The sequence below is a fragment of the Bidens hawaiensis genome, unplaced genomic scaffold, assembly GCF_021521415.1.
Source record: "Bidens hawaiensis isolate Kalapana, Puna unplaced genomic scaffold, B.hawaiensis_p1.1 tig00000458_1, whole genome shotgun sequence".
NCBI classification, from domain to species: domain Eukaryota; kingdom Viridiplantae; phylum Streptophyta; class Magnoliopsida; order Asterales; family Asteraceae; genus Bidens; species Bidens hawaiensis.
Genome location: NW_027491030.1, coordinates 2,945,119 through 2,966,462, shown reverse-complemented (window position 1 = coordinate 2,966,462; position 21,344 = coordinate 2,945,119). Strand labels below are relative to the sequence as shown.

General features: G+C 36.6%; 2 protein-coding genes and 2 pseudogenes across 4 annotated transcripts; 2 read left to right on the top strand and 2 right to left on the bottom strand.

The window, feature by feature from the left end:
- Nucleotides 1-341: 341 nt before the first annotated feature.
- Nucleotides 342-2,288, top strand: LOC143626769 (acid phosphatase 1-like). Its single transcript, XM_077096749.1, has 3 exons — nt 342-744; nt 1,807-2,016; nt 2,085-2,288. Exons 1-3 carry the CDS (start codon nt 356-358, stop codon nt 2,260-2,262), a joined length of 777 nt encoding a protein of 258 aa, XP_076952864.1. The 5' UTR covers nt 342-355; the 3' UTR covers nt 2,263-2,288.
- Nucleotides 2,289-8,110: 5,822 nt separating this feature from the next.
- Nucleotides 8,111-10,077, top strand: LOC143626763 (putative kinase-like protein TMKL1; annotated as a pseudogene). The gene is made up of 2 exons (XR_013152481.1): nt 8,111-8,698; nt 9,445-10,077. The product of XR_013152481.1 is annotated as a putative kinase-like protein TMKL1 (transcript).
- A 1,328-nt stretch (nt 10,078-11,405) lies between these two features.
- Nucleotides 11,406-13,281, bottom strand: LOC143626760 (F-box protein At5g07610-like; annotated as a pseudogene). The gene is made up of 2 exons (XR_013152480.1): nt 11,926-13,281; nt 11,406-11,890 (listed from the first exon to the last, which is right to left on the bottom strand). The product of XR_013152480.1 is annotated as an F-box protein At5g07610-like (transcript).
- A 4,758-nt stretch (nt 13,282-18,039) lies between these two features.
- LOC143626749 (F-box protein At5g07610-like) lies at nt 18,040-20,302 on the bottom strand. Its single transcript, XM_077096737.1, has one exon. It carries the CDS (start codon nt 19,914-19,916, stop codon nt 18,702-18,704), a length of 1,215 nt encoding a protein of 404 aa, XP_076952852.1. The 5' UTR covers nt 19,917-20,302; the 3' UTR covers nt 18,040-18,701.
- Between the last annotated feature and the right edge of the window lie 1,042 nt (nt 20,303-21,344).

Sequence of the window (21,344 nt, the reverse complement as noted above, 5' to 3'; positions counted from 1 at the left end):
TATACCTTTTTCGTTTTTTATTGAATTTTTAGTTATGCTTTTTTATTTATTTTTATTAAGGTTTTTTTGTATGACTACAAATTCTCATCATTCTCAACTTTTTCCCTTTATAGAATAACTTGTCATATAATATAAGTTACAATTTAAATTAGGGGACTTTAAGTCAAATACGCGTGCAAATATTTTAATAACATAAGTACGTGTCTAAATGGATATTATTGGGTAGCATTTTCATGTGATCGTCTATTTCCTTGCTTAACAAGCAATTAATCTCCTGATTATATAAACTATTAATAACTTTTGTTTCGTCATTAATTTCAAACTTCTAATTCACTAAGAATTTTGTTTCATTCAAATGGATTTCTTCAAAACATTTATATTATTATGCATAATAATCCCACTAGCTTTCGGCGAAAGGCTGTTGATGATCGAGCTTCCCGAAAACTTGGAACCACGAAGCGATGGTTCGATAGACGAAGTTCGGCTAAGGTGTTCGAGTTGGAGAGTTGTGGTTGAGGCTAACAAGTTAAGTCCATGGAAAACGGTTCCATTGGATTGTGTTGATTACGTAAAGGAGTATATGTCGGGTCAAAATTATGAGAATGATCTTGAAATCGTGTCGAATGAAGCGGAGGAGTTTGCGAAGAGTGTTGAGTTGAAAGGTGATGGAATGGATGCTTGGGTATTTGATGTTGATGAAACTTTGCTTTCGAATTTGGATTATTATTCGCAGCATGGCTACGGGTATGATTTCTGTTTTAATTAACTCGTTTAATAAATAGGTCATGCTCGGGTCAACATGTTTAACTAGTATAATTAAACAAGTTGACCCGTAGCATGTTTTGTAACCCATTCAACCCATTGTTTAGTTGTTTACATTTTTCTAATTTGGTTATTATTTGTCAACCCATTTGACTCGTTTGGATAAATAGGTGAACGGGCTATGTTCGGTAGTGGCGGAGCCATATAGTCAACCGGGTTCGGCCGAACCCGGTCTTTTTCGGTTTTATATATAACTTATAGTATCAAATTAACAAGCGAACCTGCTCTTTTTTTGACGAGTGAACCTGGTATCTTTTCAAAAATATATTTTGAACCCATTGATTGTTATAAATTTAGTTAAAAAAAAATTATAGTAATAAATGTTTCTTTTATAAAATATAAAAAACTTTTAAAAAAACTATAAAAATTGCTATCATTATAAACGTGCCAATAACACGTATATAGATTATAAAAAAAGCCCAAACTTATTCATAGAACGAGTCAATAGCCCAACCCAATTAAGGTTCTTAAAGATAATACATGACTAAGTTTTTAAAAAAATACAAAAACAACGGATCGGTTTATGTATCTATCGAACAGAAGAGTACGACCCTTGCCTCATCTCATTGCCTTTGCCGGTTCGCCTAAAGGCTTCAACAAACGCCTCACGGCCTCAACCCTCACCTGTCGGACTCCAACCAAACAACGGTCGGCCGACTCTTTCTTTTTTATTTAATGACTATGTATTTTTATTAAATGTTAACGATGTACTTTTGTTATAATAATGGTATTGCATTTTATTTATCTTACTGAATGAGCGACCTGACCCGATCTATTTGGGCCCAAAAACTTTTGGACACCGGAAAAATATCGAGCACCAAAAAATCCCTAACGCATAGCAAAAGGTTCCTGGCTCCGCCACTAATGTTCGGGTTACGTAATTTTAAGTGTGTACAGTTTAGAGTTATATTTTATTTGAATTTTTCATGAATGGATATATAGGCTGTGTTTGAGTTATATTGTTTCTTTAATGTTCTATTTCAGGTCAGAAATATTTGATCATATTCAATTTGACAATTGGGTCCTTGAAGGAATGGCACAAGCAATAAAACCTAGTTTGAAGCTTTACAAAGAGGTTAAGAAGTTAGGGTTTAAGATGTTTTTGCTAACCGGTCGAGCCGAGAACAAGAGGACTATCACCATAAACAATTTGACAAAGGAGGGATTCGAGAGTTGGGATCGACTTATTTTGAGGTAAGCGTTTAAAACAATACATTTATTTATTTTTTCGTTATAGGAACTAATATACAAATTTTTTATAGAGGTGACGAAGATGATGGAAAGACCGCATTGGTGTTTAAATCAGACAAAAGAAAAGAGATTGTAGAAGAGGGATTTCGGATTATCGGAAACTCGGGTGATCAGTGGAGTGATTTAATAGGCTCATATGTATCTATAAGATCATTCAAGCTTTCAAATCCTATGTATTTTATAGCTTGAGTGTTGGATTGGTTTTTAACAATTACAATTGTGTATGTTTTAGGGTTAATTGTGATATTATTATATGAGTGTCAAGGTTGAGATCTCATTTTAAAGTGTAAAATTGATGTGAATGAGTGAATCACATTCTGTTATATAAATAATACAATACATTTGTGTTCTAGATTATCCAACTTTGTATGTTTGAGATTGAGTTGTAAACAAATGATCTTTAGTTTAACTAACATCGGAGGGGAAGTGAAGATTTGGACCGGAGATCGTAGAGTTTCAAGTTCGAATCCGATCTCAACCATGTATTACCGATCTAGGCATTAAGGCAACATGTTTTCCCAGAAACAAGAGATTGTGGACTTGGGTTACCTAATGTTGTCTACGATCACGGGCGAATAAGACTTTTTGCCATTATGTTACCCCAAATAACCTGGATTTTTTAGTTGTTCGTTGATAGAAAAAATAGTAACATATATAAATTTAAAATAAGAAAAATAGAGTTTTTTTTAATACTATGCTAAAATGAAAAGGTGACCACAGTGAAGATAAGAATCCAATAGAAAGATTCATTAAGTTTTAAATTAATGAAATAATTAGTCTCATTGTTTCAATCGTGTCAGGTTTACGAGTTAAAATGTGCAACCTTAACCTGGCTCATATTATTATACGCGCCAAAGATTTCAAGCCAAACCTGTACACATAAACACAACCCATATATTAAAAAAAAATACGTAATTGATATAACTTAAAGTCGGGCAAGAGTAATATGAATGTTTTTTTTTCTTATGAAGATCACCTATAGTTTCCGACTCTAAGCTTAATTTTCCGACTTACCATTTACCGTAAATAATTTCGTCAAAGCCGAGAGTAATAATTTGTTAAAGCTTTTGTGTATTTCCAGTCTTGCAATTTGTAGGGGGGGTTTTGTGGAGGTAACCCTAACTGGGCTAGGCCCATTAGGGTACCATGATGGTGGCCATGAGACTCTATATAAGGAGGTCATCATGGGGGATGCTCAATAAGAGCCACCACCACCTTTTTGTGTCTGTAAACAAGAAATCCTCAGGATATCTTAGCAGTCGCCTCCACACCCCCGAAACCATTGCAGGTCTCAACATTGCAGGTCACCGGCGCTGCCGCAGAAGAAGAAGATCAAGACGTGGTTCGTTCATCTCGAAAATCCGTGGAAACATCGTCATGGATCAGGTAAGATTCATTTCGTGCTTCGACATTGGCGCCATCCGTGGGACGGCAACGAACTGCCCTTCGATCTTCATCTCGGCTGTCAGATCTCTCACAAGAAAAACACAGATCTAGAAGTTTACAGAAAAAGGCTTCAAAGCTTGTTCTATTAAAGCTCAAAAAGATCCATAGATCTAAAAAGAGGCTTCCAGATCTGGGCAAGAAGGAAAATCCGTGATTCGAATGATCAGATCTCCGAATCTGTGATGGTTTTAAATCTGCTCCGGGCTTCAGATCTGTCCAGATCTGATTTACAGATCTAGGTCTAGATTACAGACCTGGATTTTAGGTCTAAAGTTGCAGATCTGACTCTTAAATTGCAGATCCAGAAATTACCAGACTTCCGCCGCCATGTACGCACGCCCGTGGGTTCTCACTCCGCAGCCGTGCATGTGCCGCCGCGGAAACCACCATCTGGGTTTTGCGCAAGAGACCTCCGCGCACGCGCACTCGCGAGTCACCACTCTATCGCCGTGCATGCGCGCATCAGGCTACGCGCCAAACTTCAAGGTTGGGAATCCTCCTAATATCCCATATGGCTACGTGCCAAACTTCAAGGTTGGGAATCCTCATAATATCCCATATGGCTACGCGCCAAGGTTGGGAATCCTCCTAATATCCCATATGGCTACGCGCCAAACTTCAAGGTTGGGAATCCTCCTAATATCCCATATGGCTACGCGCCAAACTGCAAGGTTGGGAATCCTCCTAATATCCCATATGGCTACGCGCCAAGGTTGGGAATCCTCCTAATATCCCATATGGCTACGCGCCAAACTTCAAGGTTGGGAATCCTCATAATATCCCATATGGCTACGCGCCAAGGTTGGGAATCCTCATAATATCCCATATGGCTACGCGCCAAGGATGGGAATCCTCATAATATCCCATATGGCTACGCGCCAAACTTCAAGGTTGGGAATCCTCATAATATCCCATATGGCTACGCGCCAAACTTAGGGGTTGGGAATCCTCATACCATATGCTCACGCATCACATATGCTCACGCATATTACACATGCTTACGCATCACATGCTTACGCATCACATGCTCACACATGTCACAGTCTACACGCACGCGCACGCAACATCTGCGCGTGGCGCATAACACAAAACCAAAGTCTACGCGCACGCGCATGCAACATCTGCACGTGGCGCGTGACATAAAGTAGCTCGTAAGCCGCCTCACGCGCAAGCTTCATTATTATTCACAGCTCATAAGACGCCTCGCGCGCAAGCTGTTATTATTCTTACAGCCCGTAAGTCGCCTCACTCGCAGGCTTTATTATTCACAGCTCATAAGACGCCTCGCGCGCAAGCTGTTATTATTCTTACAGCCCGTAAGTCGCCTCACGCGCAGGCTTTATTATTCACAGCTCATAAGACGCCTTGCGCGCAAGCTGTTATTATTCTTACAACCCGTAAGTCGCCTCACGCGCAGGCTTTATTATTCTTACAGCCCGTAAGTCGCCTCACGCGCAGGCTTTATTATTCACAGCTCATAAGACGCCTCGCGCGCAAGCTGTTATTATTCTTACAGCCCGTAAGTCGCCTCACGCGCAAGCTTTATTATTCACAGCTCATAAGACACCTCTCGCGCAAGATGTTATTATTCTTACAGCCCGTAAGTCGCCTCACGCGCAGGCTTTTTTATTCTCAGCTCGTAAGTCGCCCCGCGCGCCAGCTTAATTATTATTCTCAAAGCTCATAAGACGCCTCTCGCGCGCAGGCTTTATTATTCTTAGCTCGTAAGACGCCTCACGCGCAGGCTTTATTATGCTACAGCTCGTAAGACGCCCCTCGCGCGCAGGCTTTTTTATTCTCAGCTCGTAAGTCGCCCCGCGCGCCAGCTTAATTATTATTCTCAAAGCTCATAAGACGCCTCTCGCGCGCAGGCTTTACTATTCTCATAGCTCGTAAGGCGCCTCACGCGCAGGCTATATCATTCTAAGCTCATAAGACGCCTCTCGCGCGCAGGCTTTATTATTCTTAGCTCGTAAGACGCCTCACGCGCAGGCTTTATTATGCTACAACTCGTAAGACGCCCCTCGCGCGCAGGCTTTTTTATTCTCAGCTCGTAAGTCGCCCCGCGCGCCAGCTTAATTATTATTCTCAAAGCTCATAAGACGCCTCTCGCGCGCAGGCTTTATTATTCTTAGCTCGTAAGACGCCTCACGCGCAGGCTTTATTATGCTACAGCTCGTAAGACGCCCCTCGCGCGCAGGCTTTTTTATTCTCAGCTCGTAAGTCGCCCCGCGCGCCAGCTTAATTATTATTCTCAAAGCTCATAAGACGCCTCTCGCGCGCAGGCTTTACTATTCTCATAGCTCGTAAGGCGCCTCACGCGCAGGCTATATCATTCTCAGCTCGTAAGACGCCTCTCGCGCACAGGCTTTATTATTCTTAGCTCGTAAGTCGCCTCTCGCGCGCAGGCATTATTATTCTCATAGCTCGCAAGTCGCCTCTCGCGCAGGCTCTATTATTATAGCTTGTAAGCCGCCTCACGCGCAGGCTTCATTATTTTTACAGCTTGTCACCATCATGGGGAAAACCTCCCAAAACTCAGACAATAAAGACAAGGCCAAAGAAAAGGGAAAAAACCGTCTCACACCTTATAAAGTCCAGCGCTCCACCTAGACGCTTGCGCGCCCAGGAGCAACACTGGACTTGGGGGGGCTTGTAGGGGGGGTTTTGTGGAGGTAACCCTAACTGGGCTAGGCCCATTAGGGTACCATGATGGTGGCCATGAGACTCTATATAAGGAGGTCTCCACCTCCTTATCATGGGGGATGCTCAATAAGAGCCACCACCACCTTTTTGTGTCTGTAAACAAGAAATCCTCAGGATATCTTAGCAGTCGCCTCCACACCCCCGAAACCATTGCAGGTCTCAACATTGCAGGTCACCGGCGCTGCCGCAGAAGAAGAAGATCAAGACGTGGTTCGTTCATCTCGAAAATCCGTGGAAACATCATCATGGATCAGGTAAGATTCATTTCGTGCTTCGACACAATTGATGGTGTAATTTACCTTACATGAAAATATGATTAACAAACATGGCAGGTATGATTAGATGGATACTAATGAGTAACATTATTTTGGCATGTGATATCCTTATCGACTTTAAGCTTCTTTTAACTTTTAATCATACCAAATTACCAACAGGTCAAATATAATTCATACAAAATTACCAACCGGTTTCTTGTTTCATTTGTTTATTTATGGTTGCGAGCTTGGAATTCTGGTCACAACGTTCTTCATCTCTAGAGGTTCCATAGACGAGTAGCCCATATCGTTTTGGACAAAGGGTGTTCAAGATAGGATGGCCTTGGACCAATTTTTTTATAAACGTATCTGTCAGTTTTATTGTCTTACATGTCTATTTACAAGAACATATTCAATGATACTTTATCATTTTATGATTTTTATTTTTCGTTTATACATGTTTACGAGTAAAGATGTAGGGCATCTTTTGTCTAATAAGATAACACATAGGTTTTTTGTTGAATCACATATATGTTATATGTATATAATCACATGAAATTTTGTTCTTGATCCACTACCGTTAAGGTTACAAATGTACAATTTTTCGATAACTTGCTTCTTCTATTTTTCTCTATATTTCTTTAGTTTAAACTATTTTCTCTTAATGTGACCTAATCTAAATATAATTATATAATCATATCTATTTCTTTATACAAATATCCAAGGATTTTATAACAAAAATTTAATTGATCATTTTATACTTTTCATGGTCTATTTTTAAAATTCTGTGCATCAATTTTCTATTATATTTATTCTTTATCATACCTAGGGAAACAATATAATGATGGTATGGGTCCAATTGCATTGGTTGTTATGTCTCTTTATTATCCGCCAACCCCATAAATCTATATATTAATTTTAACCTTGCAACAACCAATACTAGACCAAATAATTTTTCCTTAATATTTAAGTACAATTTAGGTCTATGAATACTATATTTTTTAAGTTGATAAAACACATCTAACACTTGGTTAAAGATGGCAATCTCTTATACAAACTGGAACACAATCCTAAAATATTTATGATTGAGTTTTCAAATATAACGCGTTAATGAAAACATGTGTTGCGTTTGTGTTGACATGTATAACCAACCCTCTTGCTTTTATAGTTGATGTTCTTGTTGACGTATTTAACTTGTTTAATTATACATGTCAATTTGTCAACATGTTATGACTCTTTTAACTCATGTTTAAAACACTTACAACTTGATTACAACCAATTATAAATTACTAGCTCGTCTAAATTGTTAATATTAAACGAACTAAACAATTTGTGTTCCAAGTACACAATATTTAATCCGCCCACTTTAAGGTTGAGTTTAACATGAATAGCTATATGTGTAATATATGTGTCATGTTTAAATATACAATTTAACACGACAACCCAATACGATTATACCTAGACAATCCTAAACTTGGCCGTTCAAATTAAAAAAAAAAAAAAACTATGAGTCTTAGAGAGAGTGGGCCCTGTCATGGGCCAGCCCACCACAAGCAAATAAAAGACAATTGGTTAAGAGTATTTCACCTTGGTTACTTATATTGTTTTCATTATGTTTCAATTATTATGTTTTTCTCTTTTCAAACACCAACCACATTGGCTACTAATTCTATCAATCTCTTAAAACACCTTTTTATATCATCAAGAATATTTTACTTAACCACACATGGAAGATACACACAAGATCATGCTAATGGTTGCATTAACATCAACTTCTTTAGCATTATTATTATTAATCACTACCACCTTGATATGTATATGCAAAAGAAACCATTCAAGAAATGAATCATGGGATAATAAAGAATCAAGTTTTGAAGTTGAAAAAACGACGATAATGGAGGAAATGATCAAGTTTGAAGGTGGCGAAGATCTCACTTGTTTTAATGTGTTGGATGCTCCTGGTGAAGTGATTGGTAAATCAAGTTTTGGGACTTTGTATAAGGCTAATTTGGTGACAAGTAATACAATTGTGGTGTTGAGATTCTTGAGACCAGCTTGTACTAGGAGAGTACAAGATGTTATGCATGCGGTACGAGTTCTCGGGTCGGTTAGGCATCCTAACTTGGTTCCTCTTTGTGGGTTTTATGTTGGTCCGAGAGGTGAAAAGCTTATGGTTCATCCTTTCTATAGGAGAGGGAATCTTGCAGAGTTCATTAGAGGTGATTCCGTATCTTCTCTTGCTAGTCTGGTTGACGGGTTGTACTTGTTAACCTGAATATGATCCATATATCATTCGTGTCAAATACATTAACCATATTTCAATCAGTCTTATCTAAATGAGTTGAATAGGTTGGCGGGTTATAACCAGGTTTTAAACCGGTCAAATGAGTCATAATCAGGTTGTTGGTTGTAAATTACACTTTTTTGTCTTTTTGGTATCAAATTTTCAGGTTATGTTTTATAAACAAAGGTAATTTACAAAAGTCTTTTATTTGAAAAAGTTGTAAATTTTATTAAAAACTTTTACAAATATTTTCTTTTACACCTAATGAATAAAATTTCACAATACTTTACTATCTATTTTTCTTTCTTTTTTTAACTTATATATTATTTAACCGAGTCAAACGGATTACAAGTTGTACAAATATTATGAATGGGTCACAAATGGGTTGGGATTGCAAATGAGTTAAACTAGTTATCTGGTTGACATGTTGACCTTATAAGTATTCTTTTACCTTTTTATTTAAATTTTAAAATGGGCGATCGTCGACTCGTCCACCTAAACGATTTGAACATACCAATCGGAACATGACATTTTTATTAAACGAGTTAGAAATAACAACTCAAAACCTTATTATATTTCCGTCGTGAAAGAAATGGTACATAAACCTCTAGCAATGTAATACTTAATAAATATATTGTTTTACATGTAATATAATAAAGGTAATTACTTTGAATTGGGCAGATGGAAATGGTGAGGCTCAGAAATGGAGTGTGATTTACAGAATATCAAGTGGCATTGCTAGAGGATTAAACCATCTCCATACAAGCCTTCAAAAGCCAATCATCCATGGAAATCTAAAATCGAAAAACATACTATTAGGCCGAAATCAGACACCATTTGTATCTGATTTCGGCCTACATATGCTCTTAAATCCATCCACAATTCAAGAAATGGTCGAAGATGCCGCGGTTGAAGGTTACAAACCACCCGAGTTGATTAAAATAAATGATACGAGTGTTGAAACCGATATCTTCAACTTTGGAGTGATCTTACGGGTAAAGAACCGAATGAGAAACCAAACCCTAATCAAGATTTTAATTCTGACTCAATGTTGGATCATCGTATATTCAGTCCAGTTGACGAAGAAGACATTTTGAAATTATATCGTCTTGCAATGGCTTGTTGTTCGCCATTGCCTTCTTTTAGGCCCGATGTAAAGTACATTTGCAAGAAGCTACAAGAAATCGAACCATGATGACCAAAATCTTGATCATGGTTGTGTTACATGTTAAGATGATTCTTCCAAAAAATATAGGAGTAAATGCCTTACACTAGCATGTTTTTGAGATGACGGTTTAGGATCGTTTATTACGATTTAAAGTTATTAAACTTATATTATTTTAGCTGGTATATAAAATAATAGAGATTACTATACACCAGGTAAACATTGTTATCAGAATCAGATTGGTCGTATTGGGAGCCGGTTAGATAACCAGTCCGATTAGCCTATTTGAACCGTTGCCATTTGAGCCAGTCAGGCTGGTTGAACCGACAAATTGAGTTACAGCACAGAATCAAAACAGTAAACTATGGCTATCACGTAATCAAAAACAGAACAAACTGAACTATCATCAACTATTAACTATGAACAACTTTACAAGTTACAGCTTAACAATGAACAACTTACAAAAGTAATAAGCAGCTTACAAAACAATAAAACCAAGTGGCAATAAATTTCCATTATTAACTGGAAAAAAAAAAAAGAAAAAACTTACCGTCGAGTATCGAGCAGTCAATATATAACCTTAAATGAAAGTCCACCTAAGAGACTTGCAAACAGCAAAAGTCGTAGTCTATGGCATTCGTAGTGATGAACATAAATCGAATAAAACTAAAACTGTTTCCAGCCACTTTTGTTGCTCCCTTTTGATCAAGTCTGTAATACAGCAATTAGGTGTGTAAACGAACCGAACAAACACGAATGGGGGCATGTTCGTGAATTTAACTTTAAACCGAACACGAACATATAATCGAACAAACGCTTGTGTTCATGTTCGCTAAATAAGAAAACGGGCATGTTCGTGTTCGTTCGTGTTAGTTCATTTAAAACCCAAACGAACAATTTAGTAGTTCACGAACGTAAACGGACAAAAACAAACACGAACGGGGGCATGTTCGTGAATGTAACTTTAACCGAACACGAATATATAATCGAACAAAGTTTTGTGTTCATGTTCGTTCATTAGAAAATGGGTTGTTCGTTTAAAGCCTAAACGAACACGAGCATAAATGAATACAAACGAACAAACTTAAACGAAAATAGTAGATCATTTGCTAAATGAAGACAAAAATTTGTTCGATTATTTGCTCCCTTCTGTTCAAGTCTGTAGTACAATGATTAGGCATGTAAACGAACCGAACAAACACGAACGAGGGCATGTTCGTAATTCAACTGAACACGAACGTATAATCGAACAAAGTTTTGTGTTGACATTCTACATTAAGAAAACCGGCATGTTCGTGTTAATTCATATTCGTTCGTTTAAAACCTAAACAAACACGAGCGTAAACGAACACAAACAAACAACAACGAAACTTAAACGAAAATAACAGAACATAAGCTAACGCAAATGAACATAATTGACCAAACATAACCAAGTATATATGTATGTATATATACATACAATTTAAACAAGCATAAACGAACGTATATAAATGAACATAAGTTAACCAACATAAACGAACGAACAAAACGTTTGTTCGTTTAATTAAATAAACATTTTTTTCATGTTTGTTCGTTTATTAAATAAACGAGAACATAAATGAACTTCCTGCCAAACATTTCATGAACGTTTGGTTCGTTTACAGGCCCAACAGTATCAAGGCAGCATTTGTGCAGCTATATGGTCAAACAAAACAGTATATATTTGATTAGCATCAACAAAGAAACTGATCTAAAGTAGCAAACCGGAATCAAACAGAAGTAGTTTGATAAGATTTCAGCAATAGTTCAAGATTATTCACACTCTGATCAATTATTCAATATCACAGCAGCGTTTCTACTACGAAGATAAAGTTCTAATCAGCAGCAAATGGAACAGATTGATAAATTGCATTACACATCAAAGATTTTCAGCAAAAGAGCAAGAAATGAGTAATTATGTCAAATAAGATTTCATAACTTACACTCTCAACAAACATATTAAACTCTCAAAAGACTACAAAACAAACTAAACAGTTCATCAAACATTGAGTCATTACATCAAACAGCTAAGTAGCTAACATGCATATATCAGAACTTATTAAAGCTAAACACAAAACACACTCTGTAACCGGTCAGAATGAAGCTAAACACTGGATATACGGATGGATTACCCTGCGCCCAAGTCTTCCAAGCTCAAAGTCGGTGGTCGTAATAGTTAACCACTTAAAACTCTTATCTCGAACATTGTACCTTAGGATCTTCGTAAAATATTTCAACAGCAGGAATGTATCGTCGTCTTCTATACCTCTAACAACATCAATAAGGCTATGCGGGTAGTACCGGATTATATCAGGGAAGCAACCCAGAAAATCATCACCGACTTCAAACTTCGCAAACCACCCGGAATGATCCCCTAACATCTCATACACAATTAAACGGAAACAGGTGCCATGACATGTGGTATCCACCATATGCAGATGCCCTCGAGACTCCCCAAAGTATATAGGGGGATGAGCATCCCCTTCCAAAGATGCCATCCTCGCCTGCACCGGCAACGGTAATGGCAAAGTTCGCAACTCTTCTGAGTTGAGATCGAAATATAACGGATTGCGACGAAATGGATCCCAGTGAATCGCTCCATTCCAGTAAACTCCACTTCCGAAACACGCATAAGGATTCTCAGAGAAATAGTTGTTTACAGTCTTCCATTCCCCTGTCTCGGAATAATATATTTAAATACCAAATATACCTGCACTACCAAGAAAACAAAAAACGTTGTAATGGGGACAAGTTGTTTGATGAAACGCGACCCCATGAAAAGAATCGATTTACAAGCATCATCATCTCCAGGGACCGAAGGGATGATCGCAAACTGCTTGGTGGTGGGATTGAACACATAGTACTTAAAATCACGTATATGACCTCGATCACTACAACAAAGAAGTAAACCGTTACAAGATTGAATGATTTTGATACCATTTAGATCAGGGCAGAAATCGAGACTGCAGATTGGAGGAGGGCTCCGGTCTTCAACGTCATACGGGACATACTTGTTGTGGACAAAAAGACCAGGAGAGATCAGGAATTTGTCATACCGGAGGGTGAAACTCCGGTGACTTAAAAGCCACCACCAGTGTTCAGATACAGATTTGAACTGCATGATGGAGGTGACAGGGAGCCGAAGAAGGATCTCGGTTAAAAGGTCATCGTTGGAACCGATCCGTTCTGCAGACGAAGTCAATTGATGATCGGAATCTGTTGTGGTTTCCTTCGGGTGGTAGTTTTTTAGGGCGTTACGGGTTTTCCTGATTTTGGCTCTGATTTTGGCTATGGTACTTACCATTGTAGAGTTGGTGGATACCGGAAGAAAATGATGTGAATTTTAATGAGGCACGACCGCGATGAAAGCTGATGAAAACGGGCTTTCGATTAAGAATCATTTGATGTGAAAACTCATTTATAAGTCGCAAGAGGAAAGAAATCTCGTGATCGTGGTCTGTTATAATATTATGTGTATTGAATAATGAGATTCAGATATTGTGAAAGAACCAAAACAGACTTTAATAGTTGGTGGTTCAATGGCGGAGACAAAGTCTTTTAAACACCTAAAGGTCCTGGGTTCATGTCCCATGAAGTAAAAGTAATTTGCCTTTCAAAAAAAATATTTATTGCTATCATATAAATCCATAATATGACAATTTACTTTCCATTAACTATACTGTTCATCATTTAATTTTAATAAATTCATCCATAGTTCAGTATATACATATACATACACACACACACACACACACATATATATATATATTTGACTACATGTTTGACTGTTTAAATCCCCAGACTTTGCAAAACTATCAAAACAAAACTTTTTTATAAATTTTGGAGACTTGCATGAATCACATATAAGAACCCTTTTGCTATTTTTATAAAAGTTGAAGGATTTAGAATTCCAAGAGGCAAAGACTTTTGAGAATTGAAACAAACAAAATCCGAGGACTTCATCCTTAAGTTTCTTAAAGTTAAGGGATCTAATCATGCAAAAACAAAGTATGGATAGGCTTGTAAACGATCCAAAATTTTGGTGACCTATTCGGCAGGAAGTTCGTTTATGTTCGTTAATTTGATAAACGAACAAACATGAACAAGAAGTTTGTGTTCATATAATTAAATGGACGAACATGAACACATGTTTCGTTTGTTCATTTATGTTCGTGAACATCTGGTTATGTTTGCAACCCAAGATTCTACTTTATCATCGATACAGCCCCGTTCATGTTTTTCTTTTTCTTATCATTGAATAGATCTCTTTACTTGTATGACTTAGATGTCTCGTATTTCTCGAAAAAGTGATTCGCTTGATGGGATTTGGTATGATACTTATGAGATCGTTGATACCGATGAGATTGATATTCAAATTCCAAACATGTTCGTTCACATATTAATAGAAAATGTTTATATATTACTTGTATTTTACAAATTATACCATCTTAATATGTTTTATATTTGTTCATTTGTGTTCAATTATGTTTGTATTCGTCACGTAAGTTCATATACGTTCATTTATGTTCGTGAACTATTAGTTTAGATTTTATATGAAAGATTATACACGAACACAAACGTGTTCATTTTTAAACGAACGAACATGAACACAAATATTTGTCCTATTAAGTGTTCGTTTCGTTTAAAGTTAAATGAGCGAACACAAACATGCCTAAGTACGGATACTTGTATACAAATTTAGCAAAAGCTTACCAATATTGGGGACTTGCAATTTATCTAGTGATAAACTCAAGAGAGGTGACTCATCCTCACCAAAAGGCTATGGTTCAGTCATAGTTGCAGTTCGATCAGGGTCCTCTATGTCATTATGGGTATCAATGGTTTGACCATCATCCAGTTTTTATTTTTACACTGGCTTGAGAAAACAGAGGAGTAACGTTTTCCCAACGATTCTTAACAGATAGCAAAAACCTAATCAAGATTAACATAACCGGATGATATACTATACTTTGGAAAAACTTTACTCCTCTCTATTCTCAAGCAAATGTAAAAACCGGATTGACATCCAGTTTTTACAAATACTCGCTACACGGATTAACAAAAGCCTAAACAGAATTAGCATGTATTTGTAAATCATGAATTATTAACCATACCAGAAGATTCTTGGGCCTTTGTTAGAACCGATGAATCATGCATCATATGGCTTTTTTCCAATGGATTCTATTCTAGAGGTAATGTTTCAAAAATGTCACTGTTCTCTGCATCATTTGCAAGACGAGATAAAGCCCTGACTGAAAACGTATGCATCACCGAACCTTAATGCAATCAATCACCTCATCCCACAACTCATTGCTGATCGTCTAGCAATCGTATTATGATCTAACAGTAAAATGAAAAATGGTTAAACAATGAAACAGAACCACCTGAGAAAGTACTGATGGAAAAAAACAAACCTTGGTTTATGAATTATGAGTTTATGACCATAATAATTATAGGCTTTAAGAGTAGTTTGTTTATCAAGTACAACATTCCAGGTAAGAATTACATTATGTTACAAGATAATTTAGTACAAATAAAGTTTTTCAGATACACCATTGAAAAAAGTTATGTTCCAATCGGTTTTCTCGGCAACTAGTCACTAGTCGGTGATGCCATTATTGATTTTTAGGTAATTGGTCTAATTAGTCACTAATCTGTGTATATATAACTGAAATTACATATAAAAATGTGTGTGTGTGTATACATATAATTTTAAAACTGAAAATTACATATAAAAATTCATTCGAATCCGACTAATTGTTAGCTGAATAGCGCCTAGCAAGTACTACAAGAGTGACAAGCAAGCAGTAATCATTAGCTTAAAATCTCCTCCATGTGAGATTAAAAGTTTCCCTAGATATTCAATTGAATGAACATGTAATCATAATAGCAATCTATATATATATATATATATATATATATATATATATATATATATATATATAAATAAATTCCAATAATAATAATAATAATAAGCACATCATCCTAGCAAGCAAAGCAAGGTACTAGTTTCATTCAATCTCAAACCATATGGAAACAAATACTATAAATAACAATAATAATTAATAAGAGCAGCTAAACATACATAATAATAAACAAATACCTCCAAAATAATAATAATAATAATAATAGTAATAATAATCTGAGAAGCGGCGGTGGTTCTATTCTATTTGATGGTTGAAAACCCTAGGTAGCTATATATCTTCTTCTGCATCCATGGCTGAAATGAGCTTCAAAAGACGGGTCGCCCGAATACTTAAGTCGGTATGGGTTATGTACTAATGTTTATTACGTACCCCGAAATAAATCCAAAATATAATTTTTTTTTACGCGAATTCGGTTAATATCGATTAGACGGCCCATGATACCGGAACTAAACCAGATAAAACATACTTTGAACAAATATATGGGGTTAAATAAGTTGATTAATTGGGTATAACATTAAAAACACATATATTTTCTTTCATAAAAATATAAAAATAACATTTTTATAAAATAAAATCCGGGCCTACCGAGGTGATTGGGCTGGGACTGTCGACCACCCTCGCCTCTTTCAAAGCCGACCATGCTTAGTGCATTTACATTCCATTTTTCATCTTTGTCTATATATTTTAACTAAAAACATCATTTTTCTTTAAATTTTGCTTCTATTTTAAAAACATCTTACCATTTATTCCTATTTATATTTTACTCACAAACATTTACTATTTAGTTATTATTATTTTATTATATTTTACTTCCTTACGTACACACATAATTATATAGAATGATGAGTAGTGATATAGAAATATAGAGATACCATTACTATCTACTATATATTTTCGAGTATAAATAAGAGATATGGAAGCTAAATAAGTAAAAAACTATGTCCTCGGTCGCTACAACAAAGAAGTAAACCATCACAGGATTGCACGATTTTGATACCCTTAAGTTCATGGCAAAAAACCGAGATCACGGAAAGGAGGAGGGTTTTGTTGTGCATCGTACTTTGGGTTTTCAACAAAGTAATCATTCATGAGAACTTGATGTGCCGATTCATAATCATAGATGTATTTGTGTCTTCAAGTTTGATATAAGCGGTGGACGCATTGGATATAAACTGCATACCGGTAGATTCAGATGAGTCGGAAAGTAGTGACATGCCGTCGGAATCGGGAAAGCCGGGAGGGAACCCAAGACCATTCGAAACGGAATGAGACATTTTAATTTGAATACATATGAGGTTGAATAATTTGGTTGTATGAAAAAGTGAATATCGAGCATAAGGTTTTGTATAAAATGTAGAGATTGGTTAATTTATATTGGAAAAAAAACTTAATGTTTTAAATTGTCAAAAAGATGGTCACAACCAGCGGGTTCGTGAACCCGGATTTCTCCGGGTTAGGTGTCTCGCCTACCCTAAGTCATTCACCGGTGAGCATAGGTAGTCTTATTTGTAAAAAAAGATTTGAACATAGCGTATTTGCTCCTTTTTTTTCATCGACTAATATCTCATGAACTTATTAGTCTTACAAATTTTCATTACAAATATTAGACTCGATTGATTGATAATTGAAGAATACCAATTCGAGTGTGTTTCGGTAATTCTCTTCGTTCCATGATCACATCCTTTAAAGTAGTTATACAAAATTTAGCAACTCTGTTCGCATTCATGAATGCGTCTACTAACTCAATTCACTTTCTAAACAAATAACCTTTCAAGATGAGGTATTACCAATCTAATCTAAGTTAACTGATTTTTTATTTTTATTTTTTTAAATGGGTATTATGCTTGCAATGTAGTGAGCTAAGCACAAAGAGTTTTCTCCCACATAACCATATCATACGCGTGCCAAGAATGGTTAGTACAAGGTTAAACTGATTGCAAATTCGTTTGGCGATGGGTTTTGAATTGTTATATCTGATAGCGTATGTGCAGCATTGTTAGTGGGAATCTTGAATTTCAAAGCCATTGTGATGGGTTTTGTGTTGTCTTCTCACCTGATAAAGCTTAAAACGTTAAGTGGTGTGTGTGTGAATCGAAACTAAACGCCAAATGAGTTGACGATGAGTTCTGTTTTGCAGTGTGAAAACAATCTGTACCGATCATTATTAACACACGTGTGACAGGGATCCTAGATGTAAAATAGCTTCAACAATATACCGCTTTATGATTAACTCTAGTTCTGTGTACCCTCCCTAACATCACAAATGTCATTTCCATCAAACTGACACAACAAAAAGTGTGGTGTCAACTGTTTCACATATTTAAACATCACCTGCAGCCTTACTAAACTAAAAATTCACCTCCAAAACAATCACATATGGAAGACGAAAAAAGAAAAAAAAAAGATAGATCAACTGGCAACAGGATGCAATTTCACTAGCATAGAGAGAGAAGAATGACCAAAATATTTAACGAGCGATACAGAATGAAAAACCAGTCATATTTCCAACAGTATGGCGGAGAGACTGAAACAAAGCCGGCCCATATACTATTATTCTAGCAACAATTGAAAATGTACCCACCCAGGAAATGTCAAATAAGATATAAAGTAATAATCTCAACAAAAGCATATATAATTCCCAACGACATGAAATACTATAAAGCAAGTTTAAACATTTAATCAAAAAGAAATCCTAAGTCATTGCGGGCATTATATACTTCACCTGCAATCTTCTTACAGCTAAAAACTCAACTCCAAATCAAATAGGGAACGAGATGCAATTTTACCACAGATGCTGACATTCAGAAATTTTATAACTGGAATGTCGTTTAGAACGAAGTCAAAGATTGGATATAGTGATGAGCGTCATCATATATCTTATCAAGGCTCCTGTCAGTCATATCGAATAAGGTCTTGAAACTGTTATCCCGAAGATTGTACCTTATGATGCTACGCCAAATTTTCAACACCATGAATGCATCTTCTTCTTTTTCACCTCTAACAACATCAAGTACTTCAAATGCGCAATTAGTGGATCGCCAGTAGGTCTTAATCATAAAAGGATGAAAGAAAGGGAGATCATATTTATGAAGCTCCACTGTGTACTTGACAAACCACCCCGAATGGTCTGCCAACATCTCATACACTGTCAGGTATGTATCGGATCCATTACCGGCGGTATCCACCAGATGCAGATGGCCTCGCGATTCCCCAAAGTAAATTGGGGAATAAGTCGTCCGCATAGACAGCGGTAAAGTCAGATCTTTCAAACGTTCTTCGTTAAGATCAAAGTACCATGAATTAAAATTACAAGCCCAGTAAATTGCTCCATTCCAATAGACTCCATTTCTGAAATCCGGAGTCAGAGAAGTACAGTAACTATTTTTTGTCTTCCACTCCCTTGTTTCTGAATAATAGACATGAAAAAGCATCAAATACTTAACGGATAAGGATACGTCTATAATTGCACGAAGAATACAAACAACTTTGTAATGCGGGCAAGTAGTCTGATGAAATGCGAGCCCCATGAAACCGATCGTCGTACGAGTGTCGTTACATCCGGGGACTGGTGGGATGATCGCAAACTGTTTGGTGGTGGGATTGAACACGTAGTACTTACGATCGCGTATGCGTTCGCAATCGCTACAACAAAGAAGTAAACCGTTACAGGATTGAACGATTTTGATACTGTTAAGATCAGGGCAGAAATCGAGTCTACGGAACGGAGGAGGGCTACAGTCTTCAACATCAAACGGGATGTAATTATTGCGGACAAAAAGACCAGGAGAGATCTGACGTTTGTCATGACGGAGTGTGAAATGCCGTTGACTTAAAAGCCACTCCCAGTGTTTGGATACAGATCTGAATTGAAGGATGGAGGTAACAGGGAGCCGAAGAAGGATCTCGGTTAAAATGTCGTCGTTGGAACCGATCCTTTCTGCAGACAAAGTCAATTGATGATCGGAATCTGTTGGGGAGGCCTGCAGGAAGCAGGGCTTGAAAGCGTTTCGGGTTTTCCTGATTTTGGATCTGGTACTTGCCATTTTTAAGCGGCGGAGGAGACAGAAGAGGTGTGGGTTTTAAAGGCGGAAGATCGCCTTATAAGCTGATGAAAACAAGCTTGCAATGTAAGCTATCGATTAAAAATCATTAGATGTGAAACCTCATTTGTAAGTCAAAGGCGAAATCGGTCATTGAGGAAAGAAATCTCGTGATCGTGGTATGTTACAAGATTATGTAATATTGCATAATCAGATACAGATATTGTGAATGAACCAAAATGGACATTCATATTTATTGCTAGTACTCCGGGGGTTGGTGTCCCAGTGGCAGAGGGTCTCTTAAACGCCCAAAGGTCCTGGGTTCATGTCCCGGGAAGTAAAAAAAATTTGCCTTTCAAAAAAAATAATTATTTTTGTAGCATATAAATTCATAATATAACAATTTATTTTCCATTACCTAAAATACATTTTCTAAAATACATTTTTTTATTAAACTGTTCATTATTTAATTTTAAAAAATTCACCTATATTACAATATATTAGATTTTTTTATAATATTAACTTTTAACAAAAAGAAATGTATATCAATAGAGTTGAAGAAATACCAATTAGACTTCTTGAGGAATTCACCAATAAGTCCTTTGACTACAAGTTTGACTGATTAAGTCCTCAATGCAATCAGTCACCTCATCCCACAACTAATTGCTGACTTGTGCATCGTCTGTTATGATCTAACAGTAAAATAAAAAATGGTTAGTCTGGGACGAAAATTAGAACAAAAGCATTTGAAAATGTACCAATGGAGTAATAAACTGCCTTTTAGGCATGAGCATAGTTTCTATATTAAGCAGAACATTCCGGGTAAGAATTTATTATGCTATAAGATAATTTAGTACAAAGAAATCTAAGCTGTTTAGATACACCACAGAAGTATGTTGACAATACACTTTAGTTGCAGGTTTGATATTTTTTAAATAAAACTAAATTAGACGTACAGCTCCCTATCAAACAATGATATTACAACCAGCCAGTAATCACTAACTTAAGCTATAATTTAAAGTTTCCCTATACTTATCCTGACTGCCGAACTGTTTATATTGAATGAATATGGGATGGTAACAATCTCAAAGCATATGACAACAAAACTTTTAATAATTAAAAAAATATAAGCAGAACATAAAAAAATACCTCCGAAATACCCTGACAAGCAGCGGTTCTGTGGGCCGCAGCGATGAGAGACTGAAGAAGCTGTTGAAAAAACACATCGCAGTCCTCGGATTTTTTGGGATCGCCTTTGCAGGCGAAAATAGCAACGACCTGAACGGTGCGTTCGACATAAGCGATACGTCACTCGATAATGAAGAAGGGTTACTCTTGAAATAACCATCATAAACACTTGTAGCTGATGTTTTATGAAATGTTGTTGCTGATATGGTACAAAGTTAATGTTATAGACCACACGAAACTGAT

Excerpts from the sequence above, each read along its gene's own strand:
- LOC143626769 (XM_077096749.1), top strand. The coding sequence starts at position 356 with ATGGATTTCTTCAAAACATTTATATTATTATGCATAATAATCCCACTA. Across the intron at positions 745-1,806 it reads TATTCGCAGCATGGCTACGG|GTCAGAAATATTTGATCATA; the intron begins GTATGATTTCTG and ends GTTCTATTTCAG. Across the intron at positions 2,017-2,084 it reads TGGGATCGACTTATTTTGAG|AGGTGACGAAGATGATGGAA; the intron begins GTAAGCGTTTAA and ends AATTTTTTATAG.
- LOC143626749 (XM_077096737.1), bottom strand. The coding sequence starts at position 19,916 with ATGGCAAGTACCAGATCCAAAATCAGGAAAACCCGAAACGCTTTCAAG.